Source organism: Anarrhichthys ocellatus, unplaced genomic scaffold (genome assembly GCF_004355925.1).
Source record: "Anarrhichthys ocellatus isolate YVR2014 unplaced genomic scaffold, GSC_Weel_1.0 scaffold19, whole genome shotgun sequence".
Taxonomy (NCBI): Eukaryota; Metazoa; Chordata; class Actinopteri; order Perciformes; family Anarhichadidae; genus Anarrhichthys; species Anarrhichthys ocellatus.
Window position 1 is genome coordinate 5,528,599 of NW_022280049.1, and position 17,971 is coordinate 5,546,569.

Consider the following 17,971-nt stretch of genomic DNA (forward strand, 5'->3'; position numbering starts at 1 on the left):
GTGTGTGTGTGTGTGTGTGTGTGTGTGTGTGTGTGTGTGTGTGTGTGCACACGTATGTGTGCACATGGTAGTGTGAGTGCTTGCAGTGGCAGTCTCTCACTCCGACCCACAGGGGGCAGACTAATGCCCTTATCAGAGGCTGACATGCTGCCACCACATCTTTCCCTATTGCCCCGTCGGCCTCTTTCTCTCACCCTCTCTCTCTCTCTCTCTCCCCTCTTCTTTTCTCTCCTCCACTGCTTTCTTTCTGCCTCTTTTGCCTTGCCGCTCTATTCCCCACACAGGGAGACACAACACATTTGTCCCCGTCTCACTCAGCCCCCACAGCTGCGAGGCACGCCATCAGAGTTGAGATAGCGGGTGGGGGGGGGCCGGATGAAGCAGAGGGCTTTAAACTGGTAGCAGTTATTAGCAGGGAGTTTACAAAAAGACCTAGCCACAGCCAGGGGTAAATACGCTTCACATGGCGCATCTCTGCCTTGGCCGTCAACCTCAGACCACGGCAGCCAGGCTTCCTGCTGAACAGTATCTGTTTTGGCCGGCGGTTGACATATAAGCAGCTTAGGCGAATGAATATCTTCACACATTGGGCGCCAGTGTCGTTTACAGAAATGGCTGAAAACACCGGCGTGTGCACAGAAGCGTTTCTCAGTGTGTTTCATCAGTGTGAATCAAGCATTTGATGCTGTCAGCGAGTCCACACTCAAAACCATTAACTCGGCAACCCCCCCCCCCCCCCACTGCTTCTACTCGAGCGGCGGAGTCATATGAGTGGCAGTGTCCTGCAATTGCAGAGCCCTGATCACTGCAGCCGTGCATTTCACTTCTTATGGAATCTGCCACTTTCCAAACTGTATTCACAGTGAAGTTAGAAGATGTCCTAGGGCTGTGTAGCCTCTGCTGCCAGCTGCTCTGTGTTACAACTTTAGAATGAATATGCCATTGTTATTTTACCTCTGGCTCCCATTGCATTTAGTGCAGAGGGATTGTTGCGTCTCACAAAACAGAGAGTGGGAGAGAGAGGGGGGGAGGGGATTCAATTGATTGAGAAAAGAAGGGAGCTCCGAGAGAGAGAGAGTGAAAAGAGAAAGTGTGCACAACGGAGAATAAAAAAAACAATATGGAATGTGTAAAGAAAAATCGAGAATGGAGGGAAAGAGAGAAAACATGAATGAGATGGATGAACAGAGAGAGAGACACACAGATGGAGAGAACCCAGTGTTTTGCATCTAAATCCTGCAGCGTGCTGTGGTCCCACACCTCATCAGCATATTAAACTGGCCCCGTGGCTGCCGGCCCTCTCAGGGTCAACTATCATCGTTTTTTCTGGTGGTTTAAACAGAGCACTGCTTCGCAAAACAAGGGCATCAGATAAGTCACACTGTGGGTTTTTTTTTTGGCTTCAAGATTCGGTTTGCATTGCGAGCCTTTGTGCATTATGTGTGCGCAATTTTTTAACAGCCTGCTCCCGTGTTTCATTTCACATTGACCGAGCTTTTGTCTTTGCCCCTGGACATTCCTGCATTAATGATACACACATGAATAAATCACACAGCAAGGCAAACAGCAGCATACTCTATGATAATGCAAATTAGAGAGAGAGAGAGAGAGAGAGAGAGAGAGAGAGAGAGAGAGAGATGCCATTGGGTCATGTCTATTTCTACCACAGCTTGTTTGTCTCACTGCGGCATCCATGGTAATTAGAAGATCGGCGATGGTTTGTGCAACAGAACCTTCCATCGCTGAGCAGCCACGTCAAGAAGTTCTGCCAGGGACTTGTTCTATTTTCTTCTTCCCCAAAACGAATGCCGAGAATATAGCTGCCAGCGGCAAATCCAGAGGGCCAAGTAAAAGGCCATCAAGCACAGCGCACACGTACAGCGAGGACTTGTCCAGCCAGTGAGCAATTCTGACTCGATTGGGGAAAGAATTGCAGAGATATGGCCGGTGTCCTGTTTGTATTTTCACTGCCGAGTTTGTTTGTCACAGCCGAGCAGTCTGCAGGATGTGATGTAAGTGTTCCTGACAGAACTGCAAGAATCTTTAAAACGATTCACTCACTACTATTATAAAGCGATAAGCCTATTCAACTGTATTTCATTGTCACACATGAGGAAATCAGTTTGAGATAATAATGCATACTGTACACGGGGCTACAGTAGGGAGGCAGGGGGGTTTGTGGGATGTTTTTTTTTATATAACCCAGCTCTATTTTGATGCTATTTTATGCAGTCTGGCACCTTATTTACATTGAATGTACATTATTGTAGATTAAACTACTCAGCAGTACATACAGTAATCAAAATGAGCTCCACCATAACCAGCTGCAACATTAACGTGATGAAGATTAATGCGTCATTGATAATAATCTAATAACATATATTATTATGTTAATGCTAATACTTTTTTAATTGAGTAATATTTTGAATGCAGGACTTTTACTTGTAACAGAGTATTTTACAATTTAGTATTTTTTTGAATTAAGTGGAGATCTGATTACTTCTTCAACCACTTTATGTTAGCATTAGTTTAATTAAATATGTAATAAATATTACAAGAGTTTCCTTTCACTCACTAAATTTTCAGACACAGTTGATGCAGTTAAGTACGTGCACGGTTTACCGCTCCATCATCTGCTGTCTGTCTGTCTCTCTCCGACATCAAAACACCGTAACGTAAAGTAATGTCACACAACGTGAGGTTTGTAAAATGAGATGAAATCCCCCCTACAAACATGATAAAGGGAAATGTATTTCATGTTATTAATCGCAACTTGTTCTTTGGAAAATTAGGCTACAAAAAGGATTGATTTGTTTTTCACATCGACCTGTACGATCTGCCATTTCTCCTTTGCTCTTCTCTTTGTGAGTCACTCAGAGCTGACTGTCAATACTCACACACACACACACACACACACACACACACACAGTCTGTTATGTTATGACTATCGCACATTCACACATATCTGTTGAGATTCCCAGCATTTATGATTATTTTCAGGAGTTTCATCCCCTGCAAGATGACATGGCAACTCACTTTTAGAGTAAATATTTTCATTGAAAGTTCCCAGTTCAGGCATTTCAAACATGTGATGTTGATTGAAAATGTTCCACACATTTATGAATTTAGTTTGGGAGCAAAATGAGGTCAAAATAACACCACTGGAAGAATAAATATTGTTGCTCTGTTGAATGTGGAGCCTGGGCTCCTAGTTTTTTCTGCACTATAACAAGGTCACACTACTTCTGTGTTGTCATTATTTGCAGTACCACGAGAGGTTGCTTGTCAGGAAACGTAGACATGGGCCAAATATGATAAGACATCCACATCCAAACAGAATGAGCACTCAGCTGTCAACAATTGGCTGATTTTACTAGCTAAAATTGATCAAATTACTCCCATCGGATTCTCTCTTGACCGACAGAATCGTTGAACAAAAAGTTTGAGATACGTGAGTACTGTCCAAAGTATTATCCTAACTTTGGCCGGAGGGTGGCAATTCGCAGATTGGTTGAAATTTATCATCGGTAGCTATGAAAGTACTCAGAAATAGCGATCGTGATTGGATAAAGCAATTAGGAGAAACGGCTTAGTTACTTCTGCTGCATCTTCGCTGCATACAGTAACTCAATAATGTACACAGATGGTTTGGCACACCAACAATCTGTTTATAAGGTGAAATAAAGGCATCTCAATATGTCCACCTGTTGCATAGAGTTAAGATGAGGAGCATCTTAACCATAAGCAGGAGCATTAAGCAGGAGAAGCACAATATGACAGGCAAATGCATAGGTTGACATGGATCAGCAATGACAAGTCATCTTGAGCCACAAACTCAGGCCAATACAAAGTTTGGTGATGCATTTATACATGAGTTGACAGCCTGATGGCAGTGTTAAATGGATCATCGCATTGAGCCCAATGTCATTCAATGTCATGTGGCTGCATTGTCCACCAGATAAAAGGATGAGAAGTGTCTCGGGCTACTTTAAAAAACAGGGATCCATCTGAGAAAGTAGCCGGTCTGCGTCCTAATCACCTTGGGTAGGAGGAGGACTCGTAGATATTCTGGAGGGAAATAGTCAGCCCACTGCCAAGATTTGCAAAGGACCAAAGAAAATACAGTCAATGGACTTAGCAGAGGCTAATTTATGCTGACTTAAAACGAGGCTCTACCTGTAAAATGCCTGCTATTCAAGTAATGTATTAGGTAGAACACTATGCAGACTGACAGCTACCTTGTTTGTAGTCGGAGTGTGTAGGGTGGCTTCAGAGAGATTACTGAAGCTCACTGTGTGTGTAATGAAGCCCTGAGTCAATAAGAGATGCGGGCTCGAGGCCAAAGGCTGAGCCTGTGCATCAAAAGGTGCAACGTTTGTGCGAGTCGCTCTGCTTCTTTTTTTTTTGACTGACATCCTCTGGGTCCCTGGACCTAATCTGCTTCTCCCAGTGAAGGGACACGGAGTTAGTTATGGGCGCCTTGTTAAAGGTACGTCAGGTTGGCAAACATCAGCGTGGTCATGGCGAATGTGACACGCGTGTCACTTTAACTGGTGGAGATGGCCGCTGCTGGCAGCCGGCCTGTCAACCTCCACTGTGAGCCTGGCAAGCTGACAGGAGGAGCGGAGCTTCGCTACTGTTGGAGGAATAAATTGCATTTACCCGAGGTTCAGCCGCTGTGATGGGGGATGGGACAACAGAGCCGGTAAATGCTTGCACCTGGGTACCATTATCACCTGTGGCGCTCCGAGAGACCAGTGGCCAGACCTCCCTCCGAGGAAGCACTCACACAGTTGTTTTGGAAGACGGGCAAGGAAAATCTGAAATGGCTGCTGAAATGGTCTCTGATAAAGACTGCACTGGAGCTGCCTCTGGCTCAGTTACCGTGATGTCTCTGTCCTGTGTGCGGGAAAAACTATGTTTGAGTGGAAGCTGCACATAGAGATTTGCAATCTGTAATAGTTTAGTGCCGCTTTCTTTTCCCTTTTTGTCCCCCCCCCCCACCATCTGATCCCATTTCCTCTTGCTACCACCGCAGAGCCTCGCTGGCTTGTTGTCGCGATGGCGTGCTTGGTAAAAGAGCCTCTATTGATAGACCTCCTTGTGTTTGTTTGATGTTCTAAACAGTGCGACATAATCTGCAGACGCTCCGCACTGATCCAAACCCCTCAGCCTTTCACGCGGCTTTCTAGTCCAAAGCATTTCAATTGCTTTTATAATTGAGTTTGTGTGCTGCCTCTGTGATTGCTTTGGATCTCTCTTTTGCTATCGAACAAGGCAATTACTGCCAAGTCGCATATTCCCCCCCCCCCCCCAAAAAAAAAAAAGCCGCGCAAAAATTTGCATGCAACTATTGCAAAATCTCCTTTCAGTTCTGTGCATGCTCGCCATGTCTCGCCATACACGTGTAGTTGAGAGCTAACAGCTAAAAGAAACAAAACAGCTATCAATAATTAATTAATGCGGGTTAATATGTTAACAAACTTATAGTGGTTGATAATTAGATGAGCCGCAGTGTCTGATTCAGACTTAATTACCAATCCACTGTCTGTTCTGTGTGGCTTTAATGAATAATTAATTACAATAAGCATGAATTATTACTGCTTACCAAAGATCCAGCAGAAATACGCGCCGGCCCCTGTTTATGGCGCTATTTTGTATTGATTGATGATTAAGCGTTTGATTGGGGGAAATACGAGCCGTCGTAAACGGCACTTGTTTTACAGTGCTGCAGCGCATAGACGTGCATGTCGCAGTTCACAGAGCGGCATGTACACAATCCCAGCGTGCCATTGACGGCAGCATAAACAATTGATACGTGTGTCGTTTGTTTTTTTAATGCAGGTGCGAAATCATACAGCCCTGCAGTCAAACACGTGCAGACACAACATCAGCATGGTGCACAGTGCTGGGATTGAGTGAACAGGTTTATCCCCCCCCCCCCCCCCCCCCCCCCTCTCCTTTAGTGCACATCGGCAACCTCATAGCCTTCAAGAAAGTTGTGTGTGTGGGAGTGTGAATTTCTCATCTGCAGACGCTGTGATTTATCCGCTCTATATTTGCATATGCGCACAATGTGATTAACTGCCATGCCTTATCTTCTTCGCCTAGCGACTTCACGGCACACACACACACACACACGTGCGCGGGCCACAACTCGAGCTTGCACACGTTGACAACGCGCGCATACACTCAGCCGTATATATATTCACACGCTCGCATACAAATGACCATCGTGCGCTCTCGTGGAGCAATGATCAAAGGGAACAGTTCGCCACACAGCCAGCTAAAAGGCTCTTTGAAACAATGTGTTCTTCAGCGTCACTTCCAGTCGGACTGCAGCAGTTAGTGAACCCTCCAGGCTTTTCCCCAGCTAATTTTGGGTTGACTTTATTTATGGCTAGAGTCCCTCGCCGCGGGGCCGGTTGTGCAGGTGAAACTGTCCGTCTGTCTGCATTCAGTTGTCAGTCACACCACACAGTTACTGTGTACGGAGGCGCCATGGGATATAATCAGCAACAGCTAGCGTCATTTAGATGCCGTAATAATATGTCAGTCCATATCATTAACACCCACTGAGCCTGGGGATATGTGAGGGCAGATTGAAGGACTTACTCCTCAGGCTGCTGGCAATCTGTGTGTGTGTGTGCACGGCTGCACGCGTGGCTGTCTGAAAGTTTTCAGATATGAATGCAACTTCCATACATGCACACATTATTCTCTCTCCTCCATAAATATAACCTATAGGCAGGTTTCCCTTCGCAGAGTTTCTGCTTATTTTGCACTCCGGTGGTTGTTTCCCCGGCTGACAGACACTGATGTGTTTGTTTTTTCACACGATTTTACAATTCCTCTTGCTTTGATCCATAGAGGCAGCTTTGCTGTCAACATTTGAAGGTTGAAAGTACTGTAGAAGGGAAATTTGAACAACACCAGCAGGCCGACTTCCTGCACTCTTGAGGGCTCAGGTGTTAGCAGTCAGTATGCAGCAGAAACACACGCACCCACGCACACACACGCACACACACCACATCCTGATCTTACTGTATGCCAACAGGGCATTATTGCTAAATAAGGTACATAATCTACAACTTTTGTCATAATTAGTCGTTCCCACCTCATCTCATTTCTCACTTTACAAATGTCCTCACCTCTCCTTTGCGCTCTGCTCGAGAAAAAAAAATCCCCAGTGGCTCCTTCTCATCAAAAAGCTGTAATCAACACTTCTACTCTCTGAGACCCATCTCCAGGGCACTAATCAGATAGGATTGTATTGCAATGCCACGGGGAGGCGGTTATAACTGATATTCTTTTGACAAGGACAGAGAACAAAGAGATTCTTTGATTGAGAGTGATTGGCCTGTAATGGTTAATTGAAGCAATTCCTCATCACGTCCCTTTGTCTCATTGCCACCTCTCGCCTCTTTCACACCACTTCTGCTGCTGTCTGTCTCTTTCTCTTTGGCTGCATTTTTCTCCCTAAATCTGAGACGAATGCGAATAGTGTCACTTTATCATCCTCTCCTCTCTCCCTCAGTTTTTACCAAGGTCAATCCAACTCCATCTAATTCACTCTTCTTTGATGATAAAATCCAGTCCCAACTTTAGCCAAATGTGCGTCTCCCTCTCCAGTTGAGATTTATCTCAATTATTTCTCCACTGGTGCGTCTGCCAGCTTTTAAACATGAGTATCAGAGGGCCAGGTCCACCTGGGGAGACACAGTAAATCTTTTGATATCTTGTGAGTATCCATCGGCTTTACGGAGGGGCCATAAATTCCCTGAACGCGCCGTACAGCTTTACCCACAGCAGCAGGAAATCCAGCCCCTGACAAGGAGAATGTGGACTAATCTGCAGCCTTTTCAATAAGCACAGTGAAATACTCTTAAACAACACATCAACTGGTAAATCCTTTCCGCCAATGCCGAGCAATAATAGCAATCGTTCCTCATTGTTGCGCTTGTGTGAGGATGAATAAGTTAGTCCTGTGTTTATTGTTGATGATAGATGGGCAGCTATTTAGACGCTGCCCGTGCAAACATAAGACATGCAGATCCTGAGCATGCATACTGATGGTGTCAGCAAAGCAAAAAAAACAAAAACAAAGGCAAGAAAGGAAGAATTTAGGATGGAAGTCAATAGAACCAAAAGAGAGGAGAAGAAAGAGTAATATCCAGGCAGAGACGGAGAGGGAGAGAACTGAAATCAGTATTTAGAGAGAGTCCTGGCTGCCGCATCATGTCCTTGTGCAGGATTTATGAGCTCTGAGATCAGGGACAGGTTCAGGGTGCTAGGAGGAGGAATGGATGGAAAAGTGAAAGGAAAGTTGTAAGGATCCGAGGCCGGCGTTAGAGCAGGTAGAATGTGCCAACTTTTAGATCTAAGTGGGCCGAGACTGCGCTGTGGGTTGAGATGTCACTCCTGCGTAATGCTAGGTGACAGGGGGAGAAATGGAAAGGCAGAGAGGAACGAGAGGAAGAAATGAAGAGCGGTGCCGAACAGTGGAAGAAAGAGCCCAGCCGTTATTTAAGGGTCAGGGGCCCCTGATTTGATTAGCACTTATAACATTCAGGGCACGATAGAGGGAGCGAACCTGCAGAAACAAAAGCAAAGGACAACAGAGATAAAAACAAAAGAACTGGGGGGAGGGAAGAGGGAGCAAAAAGAGAGCCGAAGAAGATCAAGTTAGGGAGGACGGAGAGCGAGGGGAAGCTAGAAGAGGAGAGGAAAGGTGTCGTGGGGGTGGGGGTGTGGGTGGTGTAATCTGTCTGTGTCACAGGGATGACGAAGGGGCCAGGAGGGAGAGCTCTGCAGTTCACCTTCTGGCCTCAGGAGGAAACACACTGACCCTGGCCCTCCCCCCTGCCAACCTCCACTCCACCTGCACGATTTATGACTCACGGGGTCGGTCCAGGGTTGCTCCGTTTGAGGACATTCGCGAATCTAGTTGTGGTGGCGGTGCCCTGTGTTTGCATGTGTGTGTGTGTGTGTGTGTGTGTGTGTGTGTGTGCACATGGTGAATGAAATCACGTGTAAAGAAAGCTATTGTATGTCAAGGAGGATGAGACCTTAACGCCGCCTGGGGAACAGGGCGGTGGCGATTTCTATCCGAGGCTCAGAAAGCGAGTAGAGGCGCATCCCCACATAATCCAGTATGGCCGAGTTTGAAAGGAGAAAGACTGACAGAACCAGCATAAAGATCAAGGGGGAAAAGATGACTGAATGGGGGGGGAGTTGGAGACGTAACGCATACTGATGGTGTCGCGCCATTGTCCAGTTCATTCATGATGTAGTGGCTCTTATGCATGGTGAGATCCCTCTTTTAAAGGAGGTACGAAACATACTGGTCTCTTCTTCTTCGATTCAACAAACTACTAATTAAAGTAAAATATAATTAAATGATGGAAAAAAAGATTTAAAAGAAATTTGAAGACATCGCCCTGTGCTTTAGTAAATGTTGAAGGGACGTTTTAAACTATTTTCTGACGACAGACTTAACAAAGTGAATGACTTCCTGGTTAAAACAGCGGAGCATTTAGCGTCTAAATGGAGAGGTATTTCAGTTGGTAGGGACCAAAGCAGAGCCAAACAGAGACCAGAAACGAACGCTGCTCTATGTCTGCAACATTAACCGAAATATAAAATTCGAAAACAAATAAAGGAACGATAGCCCTTTTTATATCTTTTCATGATGCTACTTGGCATTAGATTGTTTTTATGGTTTCTTTTGTTGCATATTGTATTGCACCATTTAGTTTGGGGATTTATTGAGGTTATATATAAGAAGGCTTTATCTCCATTATCCTTTGAGGCGCGCTTGAGATAAAGGGATATATACATAAACTTGACACGACTTAATGGCAAACTATAAACTCAATGCACTTTTAAACGGCACAACAGTGAGCCACATGCTTGGGAGATGGCGGGTAGAAATACTGAATTATGGCTTATTGTCGCAGATGCTAAATGAAAGCAATCAAGGGGAATTGGCGGCGTAACGGTTTGAGAGGTGAGGGTTGAGTCGTGGGAGAATATTGCTGTTGACGAGAGTTGAGTCAAAGGGCTATTCTCTGTACGGAGATGAGACGGGGATGAAGGTCGCTCCTCATCCATAAGAGATGACCTTTAATACCTGGACTTACCTCTCTCTCTCTCCCCCCCTTCTCTCTCTTTCTCTCTCCGCTCGCTGTCTACTGCAGAGCTTCTCTGCAAGGAGAGTTCAAGTATGTTACAACTGCGGAGCATGTGTTCACATGCGCTGTGCAAGCATCCGCACAGATGCAGATATTCACGGACGCACATTTAATATTGCACATGCGCCAAATGTCAAAAGTTCACTGCGGCACCCTGCTCACATTTAATGTGACAAATAACTTCTTCCTCCGGTTGCATTGTTCTAATCCCTTTAGTGGGCTCCGGAATGGAAATATAATTACATTTCTGTGGTGCAGTGCCTTTGATAAGACAGCCGCATGCTGAGCTGAATGTCTAACTGAGTTGGATGCCTCTCCAAAGCCCACTCCTCTCTCCACTCTACTTCTCTCCATTACTCACTCCTCTCCATCTCTCCTCCTCTCTCACACTGTCTCTCACGTTTTCAGCCTTTTGTTCTCTCAACCCCTACTCGCTCCCGCTCTGTCGTCTCCAAATAAGCTCACTCTGCTTTCTCTCTCTCTCTCTCTCTCTCTCTCCCTCTCACCCGCCCAGGTATTGCGGTGGATAAAAGAGGTGTCGTCTACTTCGTCGACGGCACCACCATTCTGAAGATTAATGAGAGGGGTCTGCTCTCCACTGTGATTGGCTCAAACGGACTGATGTCGACGCAGCCGCTGAGCTGCGATGCGCGCATGGACATCACCCAGGTAAGCTAATAATGCGGCCTAGTTGGAATGAGTGAGAGAGAGAGAGCCAGAGCCACGTGTTTTTTTGCCTTAAAATAGGCCGTAAATATATAAGACTCCTGCATTTTGTGTCAGCTAATTAGCGTAATTAACCCAGAAATAATACGATCTCTTACAGTCAGTGATCGTTTTGTTGATCTAAATTGCCTCTTCCACAGAAACTCTTTCTGTCTCCATAGAGGTGTATGCGTTTTTTTCTGTATGTGTGTGTGAGAGAGAGAGCGAGATAGAGAGAGTGTGTGCAGTGAAGACCAAAGACAGCTACTGCACAGATTTGATCAGCCAGTCCTCAGATCATACTGCTGACTTATATCAGGCCTATTAGAGCAGAAGCTGAATTATAGATGAACTGCCGGCTCTATAGAGGGATATCTGCCCACACGCGTGTATGTGTGTGTGAATATGTGTGTTCAACCGGGGTGAATTCCCAGTGATGCTCTTATATGTCCTCAAAGGGGCCCATGTCAGCTAGCTTGTGTTAGTCGTCGGCCTCCGCGGCGCGTTCACCATCCGTCTGTGTTTATTCGCATAAACTGCTGCGACCTCATCGTGGCATCGGTATTGATGGAAAACCTCCGCATGGCTAGACAAACGTTACCGCTTTCATTTATGCAAAGCCAACAGCATAGATGTGAAGTCTCACTTTCTGTAGAAGGAAATTGAATCTATGACACTGCACGCCAATACACGATAAAATGGAAGCTAGTTTGCCCCTCTTGCTAACAATCACAATAATTCTTTAGGACGTTACTCTTCTCTTGTGTTCACCAGCTGCTCCTGAGCACATTCTTATGCAGAGGAGCGGCTCGCTAACGTTAGCCGGCATCGCTGTCTTTCATATACGCTAATGCCCCGCAGTAATGTAGATCCAAATCAAAGAGATTAATAATCAACGTCACACTATACGTGTGGCTGCTCAAATGTCGTTTTCTGAAAATTACCACAAATCAAAAGCGAACACAGGGAATATACAGTATATAGTCCTTTTTTTATCATTTTAGATTCAGTTTGACTATAATTGAGCAGAACCAGCTCAACTAAACTTGTAAAAAGTGATGGCCTGCCATCACTGCAAAGTTCAATATCACGAGCGGGAGAGATATGATGCGTGTCTTCTCCGGCTAAGGACAGAGTGAGTCCTGCTTGATGAATCTCTCTACCTCCTTAAAATGGGATTTCAGAGTGAACCCTTTTCTCTCTCATTTGACAGTGCCTATAATTGGACATGTCAGTGGCAATTTAACATGATCCATTTATTTACCAATCCATCCTCGGGAGTCATCAATCACCTCACTGATCCCTCAGACGTGCCGCCTGGTCTCCACAGCTCACAGTTTCAGTGTTTGTGTGTGTTTGCGAGATAGACGGCGACGCGGCTGGCCGAGCGCTAGTGTGGGTTTGTCTGTCTTTGACCCCCGCGACGCCGGCGGGCAGGGTGTGCTATTTGAGCTCGCGCCGATCACGGTTATTGGCTGACATTTGCGACGGTGCCGAGGCGAGTCTTGAATAAACACGGGGAAGGCTCCCTGCCCGCCGCTGACCTTTGCATGAGCGGGGAGGGTCAGGAGGCCTAATGCTGTGTTATTAAGGAGCTATTATTTGTATCACCTGTAGCTGACTCTTGTGTGGGGATAGCCAATACGGTTTTCTTCTTCTCCTGTTCTAATTTTATTGTATGTGTGGTCTGTGTCATTTCTCAGGTGCGCCTGGAGTGGCCTACAGACCTGGCCATTAACCCGCTGGACAACTCCCTCTACATCCTGGACAACAACATTGTCCTACAGGTAGAGAAACAGTCCTGAACACACACACACACACACACACACACACACACAAATCCAGTGAATTAACTTCTAACCTCTCTCCTATTCAAATGTTTTGTTTTCTTTCTGAAAAGATAACGGCACTATGCATAGCCGAGGAATAAAGAGTTATATTTCACACAATTTGCAGTGCTGTCACTTAAGGTGCATTCAGAGCGAGTGAGGCTGAGAAAAGAAAGGAAAAGATCACCTTGAATTAAATCATGCAATCAACACTCTGTGCAGAAGTTGTTTTTAGAAGATGTTTTTAGAGATTGTCCCTCTGGTTTTACGTATCACATTCAAACTTCCTTAACTGAAAACTTAGTGAGTCGTGAGATGACGCAGGCTTAGATCATGTGATTTTGAATGCAGTGGATCAGCAAACGACATCATGTAGCTGATTCCACTTACCATAAAGAATTACTGGACATAGCTTATATATGATCATTTTTTGTTTTTTATCAGGTATCAGAAAATCTTCAGGTGCGCATCGTGGCGGGCCGCCCCATCCACTGCCAGGTCCCAGGTATCGACCACCACCTGGTGAGATGGGCTGCAGTGCGCACCACCCTGGAGGCCGCCAAGGCTATCGCCCTGTCCCACCTGGGCACGCTGTTCATCGCTGAGACTGACGAGAGGCGCATCAACCGCATCCAACAGGTCATTCTGTCGCTGAAAAAAACACCATGCGTAGTTACTTTCAGCTTATTTTTAGCTAGAGATGCTCTGATTGGGCTTTGAAGGGCAGCTACCAATGATGGATGTGATGTCAGTGACTGATACCATCCATCAGGTTCCCATTTTCAGAAATGGTTACAAAACACTTTCGCATAAGGAACTTTTAAAGACACTACTGTCCTCATGTTGAAGTGTTATTACCCATCGTTTTTGGCCTTATGACACTGTTTCACCTTCACCCTTGTTGCATCATTGCGGTCAGGTTGTTTTGCTGTGATCACAGATGCTGTGCAGCAAGAAAGTGTTACACATGGACATAGGAAAATCTGATGCTTCCAAAAAGATAAAATAAAATCTCAAACGCCAATTTTCACTTTAAGGAAAACATATTTCTTTCTCCATTAGCTCCATTAACAAGCAGCGTGCAATCACAGCCCCATTTGAGCACCGGCAACACAAAGAAATTGCCTGCTGGACTCAATCAATAGTCCCCTCGTGGTCAGCAGCACAACGCTGAGTCCATGTGGAGGCAGACAGGAACATAAAGAACCTCAGATGCCTTTTTGATGGAGTCTGGCCAGCCATGTTAGATAGGGCAGTCAAGTCTTTTGATGTCTTTTTTTTTTTTACTGTATTTGTCACTCTTATTTTATGCAGCGTATATCCGGGCCCATATTCACCACGCGTCTCAGGATCATTCGCACAGAAAGTCAAACTAGAACTAAAAAAAATAATGAAATCTCAAAATAGGACTTGAGGGTTATTCATGAAGGTTCCTACACACACTCTCAGCAGCAAGTAGAAGTTCTCGTTTAGAGAGTGATTGAAGCCGTTTTATGACGATGAGCCGTGAAACAAAACTAATGATGATGGGTTGCGGTTTTTCTCAGCGGTTCTGAAGGGCAATCAACACCTTCAAGAACCTGACAGGCTGATGCAGATACAGTTTGATGCAGGGGAAGCTAAATGAGATACAGAACCCTGTGTCGCTTGTAAGACAAACTAGCTGCGTACAGGTACAGGCTGACGGTATGTTTTCGACTGATAAAAAAATGACACGCAAATTAAGCGCTACATTTCATCTTAAATGACTGACAAAAGCTGCATCTTTTACCGTTTAGTCAGCAAGTCTTTTTTTGTTCAGTGTTTTGTTCAGTGCATTAAGCCCTATTGACTGTGAACGTGCCTTGGCTTCAACAAGTATTAAGGCAATGCTTTGGCACTGCTGTTGGTCTGCTCTGATGGTCCTATCACGTTGATTCTGCCACACACACACAAAACATTTGGCCATAATATCAAGGACCCGACATCCGTAACCAATAGTTTAATTTGATTTTTAATCTTGTGTAGAGGCAGGGACGTTGTTGAATATGCATAATATTGGAGCTTTGAGGTGCGTTCAAATCACAATCATTGCATCCCAAATTAGCTCTGTTGAGGCTTCGCTAGTTTGTTTTCAATTAAGCGAAAATTGTAAGAACTTGTCTTCTGTGAAGCGGGCATATTTTTCAAGTTAAAGCATTTTTTTATCCGTTACGAGTCACAAGAATTTTAAATTCACGTCCGTGTCTCCGAAAAAGCTGGTCATTATATTCTTTTTATATTTCGCCACCGCTGGAAGGTCCTCCTGCTGGGAACTTGAAACTGATTAGGATGACTGGAGGACAAGTGGATGAAATGCTTTTGCTCCTTTGCTGAGCCTGAAGTTGGGACTAAATGTGCAATCTTTTGGTCAGTTAGGATTGATTTTCCACTCTGAGGTGCAGACTGATATCATCAAATTTTAACGGAATAGTTCAACATGTTTGGTGATACACTTATTGTCTTTCCTGCTGAGTCTTAGATGAGGAGATCAAAACTACTCTCATGCCCGTACGTTAAATATAAGGCTACCGTGCCAGCAGCAGTTAGCTTAGCACAAAGACTGGAAGCAGATAGAAACAACTAGCCTGATTCTGTGAGTAACAGTAACAAAACCTGCCTACCAGCCCCTACAGTTCTCTAATTAAACAAGTTACATCTTGTTGATGCACTTAGTTTTTTGTCGGGATTAAATCCTACCAACTGGGATCCCAGCAGACCCCAGAGGTATTTTTGTCATATCTTACAGGGGGTTTATTCTATCATTCCACATGTTCATGACTTAGTCAATGAACAGACAGAACACATCAGAAAATCCGAGTCTGCTGCATCTCTGTTCTGTCTGTTTTTGTCTTGCGACTCACGTTACCGCAGCTCCCAAGCGGGTAAAGAACTTCTGGTGACGTAGAAACTCTCTCTAGAGCCCGTGTTTGTTTTGTCCGTTCTGGGCTATTGTAGAGACATGGCGGTCCAATATGGCCGACACCAGAAAGAGTCCTGGCTCCCTCTGTAGAGATAAAGGGCTCGTTCTAAGATAACGAAAACACAACGGTTCTTAGTTTCAGGTGATTATACACCAATGAAAAAATGTTACATTCCATTTGTTCTAATAGATCCCAGACATGCTACACACCGGACCTTTTAAATATGCTGCTAGGATGAGGGTTAAATACACAAGACATTACGAGTTAATTACTGAGCTTTAGAGGTCTCATCTGTCCGCAAAAAAAGCGAATAAGCCAAATAATTGTGCATGCTCTCCTTGGACCAGTTAAAAAAAAGATTACCCCTCCAAATGCATCAAAATCAAACTGTTGGTGTAGCAGTTTTCACCCTCATTTATAGCAGTCTCCATCAGGACAACCAGTTTAATTTGTTTGGAGAGCTGAATTTCAAGTTGTAAAACATTCATCAATCTGTCAACAAAGCCCCATTTACCCCCTGAAGATTCATAATTATTTTGTTTTTACAAAAAAAAAGGAAAAATCACCTCAGATATCATCGTCAGTTGTTTGGTTGAAACACCAGCAGATAAATGCATCCAAATTCACCGTCATTTTCATATCATTAATCTGTATTCCCCAGCTTTTTTTTTTTTCATGTAATGCCATCATTATCTTGTTTGTCGGAGAGATTAGACAAAAACAAAAATGATTGAACGTTGTGTTCTTTTGAACAATAATCTCCCGTAGCATTTTGTAGCCGTGTGTGACGTTTTTGAACACTTCACAGGTGTCAACCAATGGGGAGATATCGGTTATCTCTGGAGCCCCCACGGACTGTGACTGTAAGATAGACCCCAACTGTGACTGCTTCTCCGGTGGGTCATCAGACGCACACACACACACACACACACACACACACACACACACTATGCGACTGCAGGATTAAGTAATGTGAAAGTATTAGATTATGTCTAATAGGATTACAGTACTAAAAACAACATGTAACTGCACTTAAAAATCTTATCAGATGCTATCATACTTGGCCTGCTTCAGATGTATAAGGAGGGAAACGAAACCAGAACACTTTGAAAGCTTTGACATAACTTAAATGAATTGAAATAGTCAGTGTGTCTTGATATTGAGTGATTAAATCTCGCTGCCTGTGTGTTCCTGCCGGCCAATGATTTTATCAGCAGAGCTTGAGAGCAACTTTTTCCTCTCTGGTCTGTCTCCTCCACTGTTTTCTTCTCTACTTGAACGTGTCTAAATTATTTATTCCAGATGGAATCTTAATATCTAAGAAGGGCTGTTTTGACTTTGATAATGATGTTTTGTGTAAATGATGACAATATACGGGAAAGAAATGACTATCTATAATGACACAATGGAAAAGTGAGCGAAGGTAATTTGAATTTGTGAATGTATGCGTGTTGGGTATACAGAGAGTGTGTGTGTGTGTGTGTGTGTGTGTGTGTGTGTGTGTGTGTAGGGGGTCTGGTGTGTATTTGTATTCATGAGGAGACTCCACCTTCGCAAAAAACCTCCAACTAAATTTCAGCAGGAACCAGCCTGAGAGAAACCTTTCAAATTCATTCAAATTACAGCCACTGAAAGAAAAAGCTCCTGTCTAGCTGCTGAAGGTTTGAACTGGTTGGTGTATCATGGATGGGCACCTGAACTGTAGTAAATGGAAAAAGGAAAGGACCAAACAAATAAGCCGGTGTTCTTTTGACAGTTAGGCCATGCTTTCATTGTAAGTGTCAGAGGATGTGATTTTATCATTTAATTCTACTCGTAAAAAGTCTGCCTCTTTGCTATTCAAAATGGAGGGAAGTGTCTCTCCCATGCCACAAGTCAATGGGTTGTAACCATCCCTATTCCTTGGGTTGTACTTTGCATATTTTCAATCATGTCTTGCTGTTAACAGATGATTACTCTCTTCAGAGGCTTTCCGTTTCCATCCCTTCACCGCAGACAGTCACACAGTGTCTTTGAACATGCGCACACGTGTGAGCACACACCCGCAAATACAAGAAGACATGAACGCACACACACGCACATGTGCATGCTGTCAAGAGATAAAATGTCACCCTGCTGCCTGCAGCAGAGCCCTACTGCTGACAGCATCTAAAGGGGCCTCACCCGGGCTGTAATCCTGCTGTGCTATCAAAGACATCTGAATGGGTTCAGTCGCCCACTACCACCGTCTGATAGGCTGAGGTCACTATCAAGGTGGTCGTATCGACTCCATTGGGAACCTGCAGCATCCCAACAAATCCAA

At 44.6% G+C, this 17,971-nt stretch overlaps 1 protein-coding gene across 1 annotated transcript in view; it reads left to right on the forward strand.

The window, feature by feature from the left end:
* The window catches only part of tenm1 (teneurin transmembrane protein 1), a 174,446-nt gene that overhangs the window by 140,669 nt on the left and 15,806 nt on the right, over window positions 1-17,971 (forward strand). Inside the window, 4 exon segments of the mRNA XM_031858162.1 lie at window positions 10,708-10,862; window positions 12,602-12,685; window positions 13,172-13,366; window positions 16,478-16,565. Coding sequence (XP_031714022.1) covers window positions 10,708-10,862; window positions 12,602-12,685; window positions 13,172-13,366; window positions 16,478-16,565 — 522 coding nt within the window.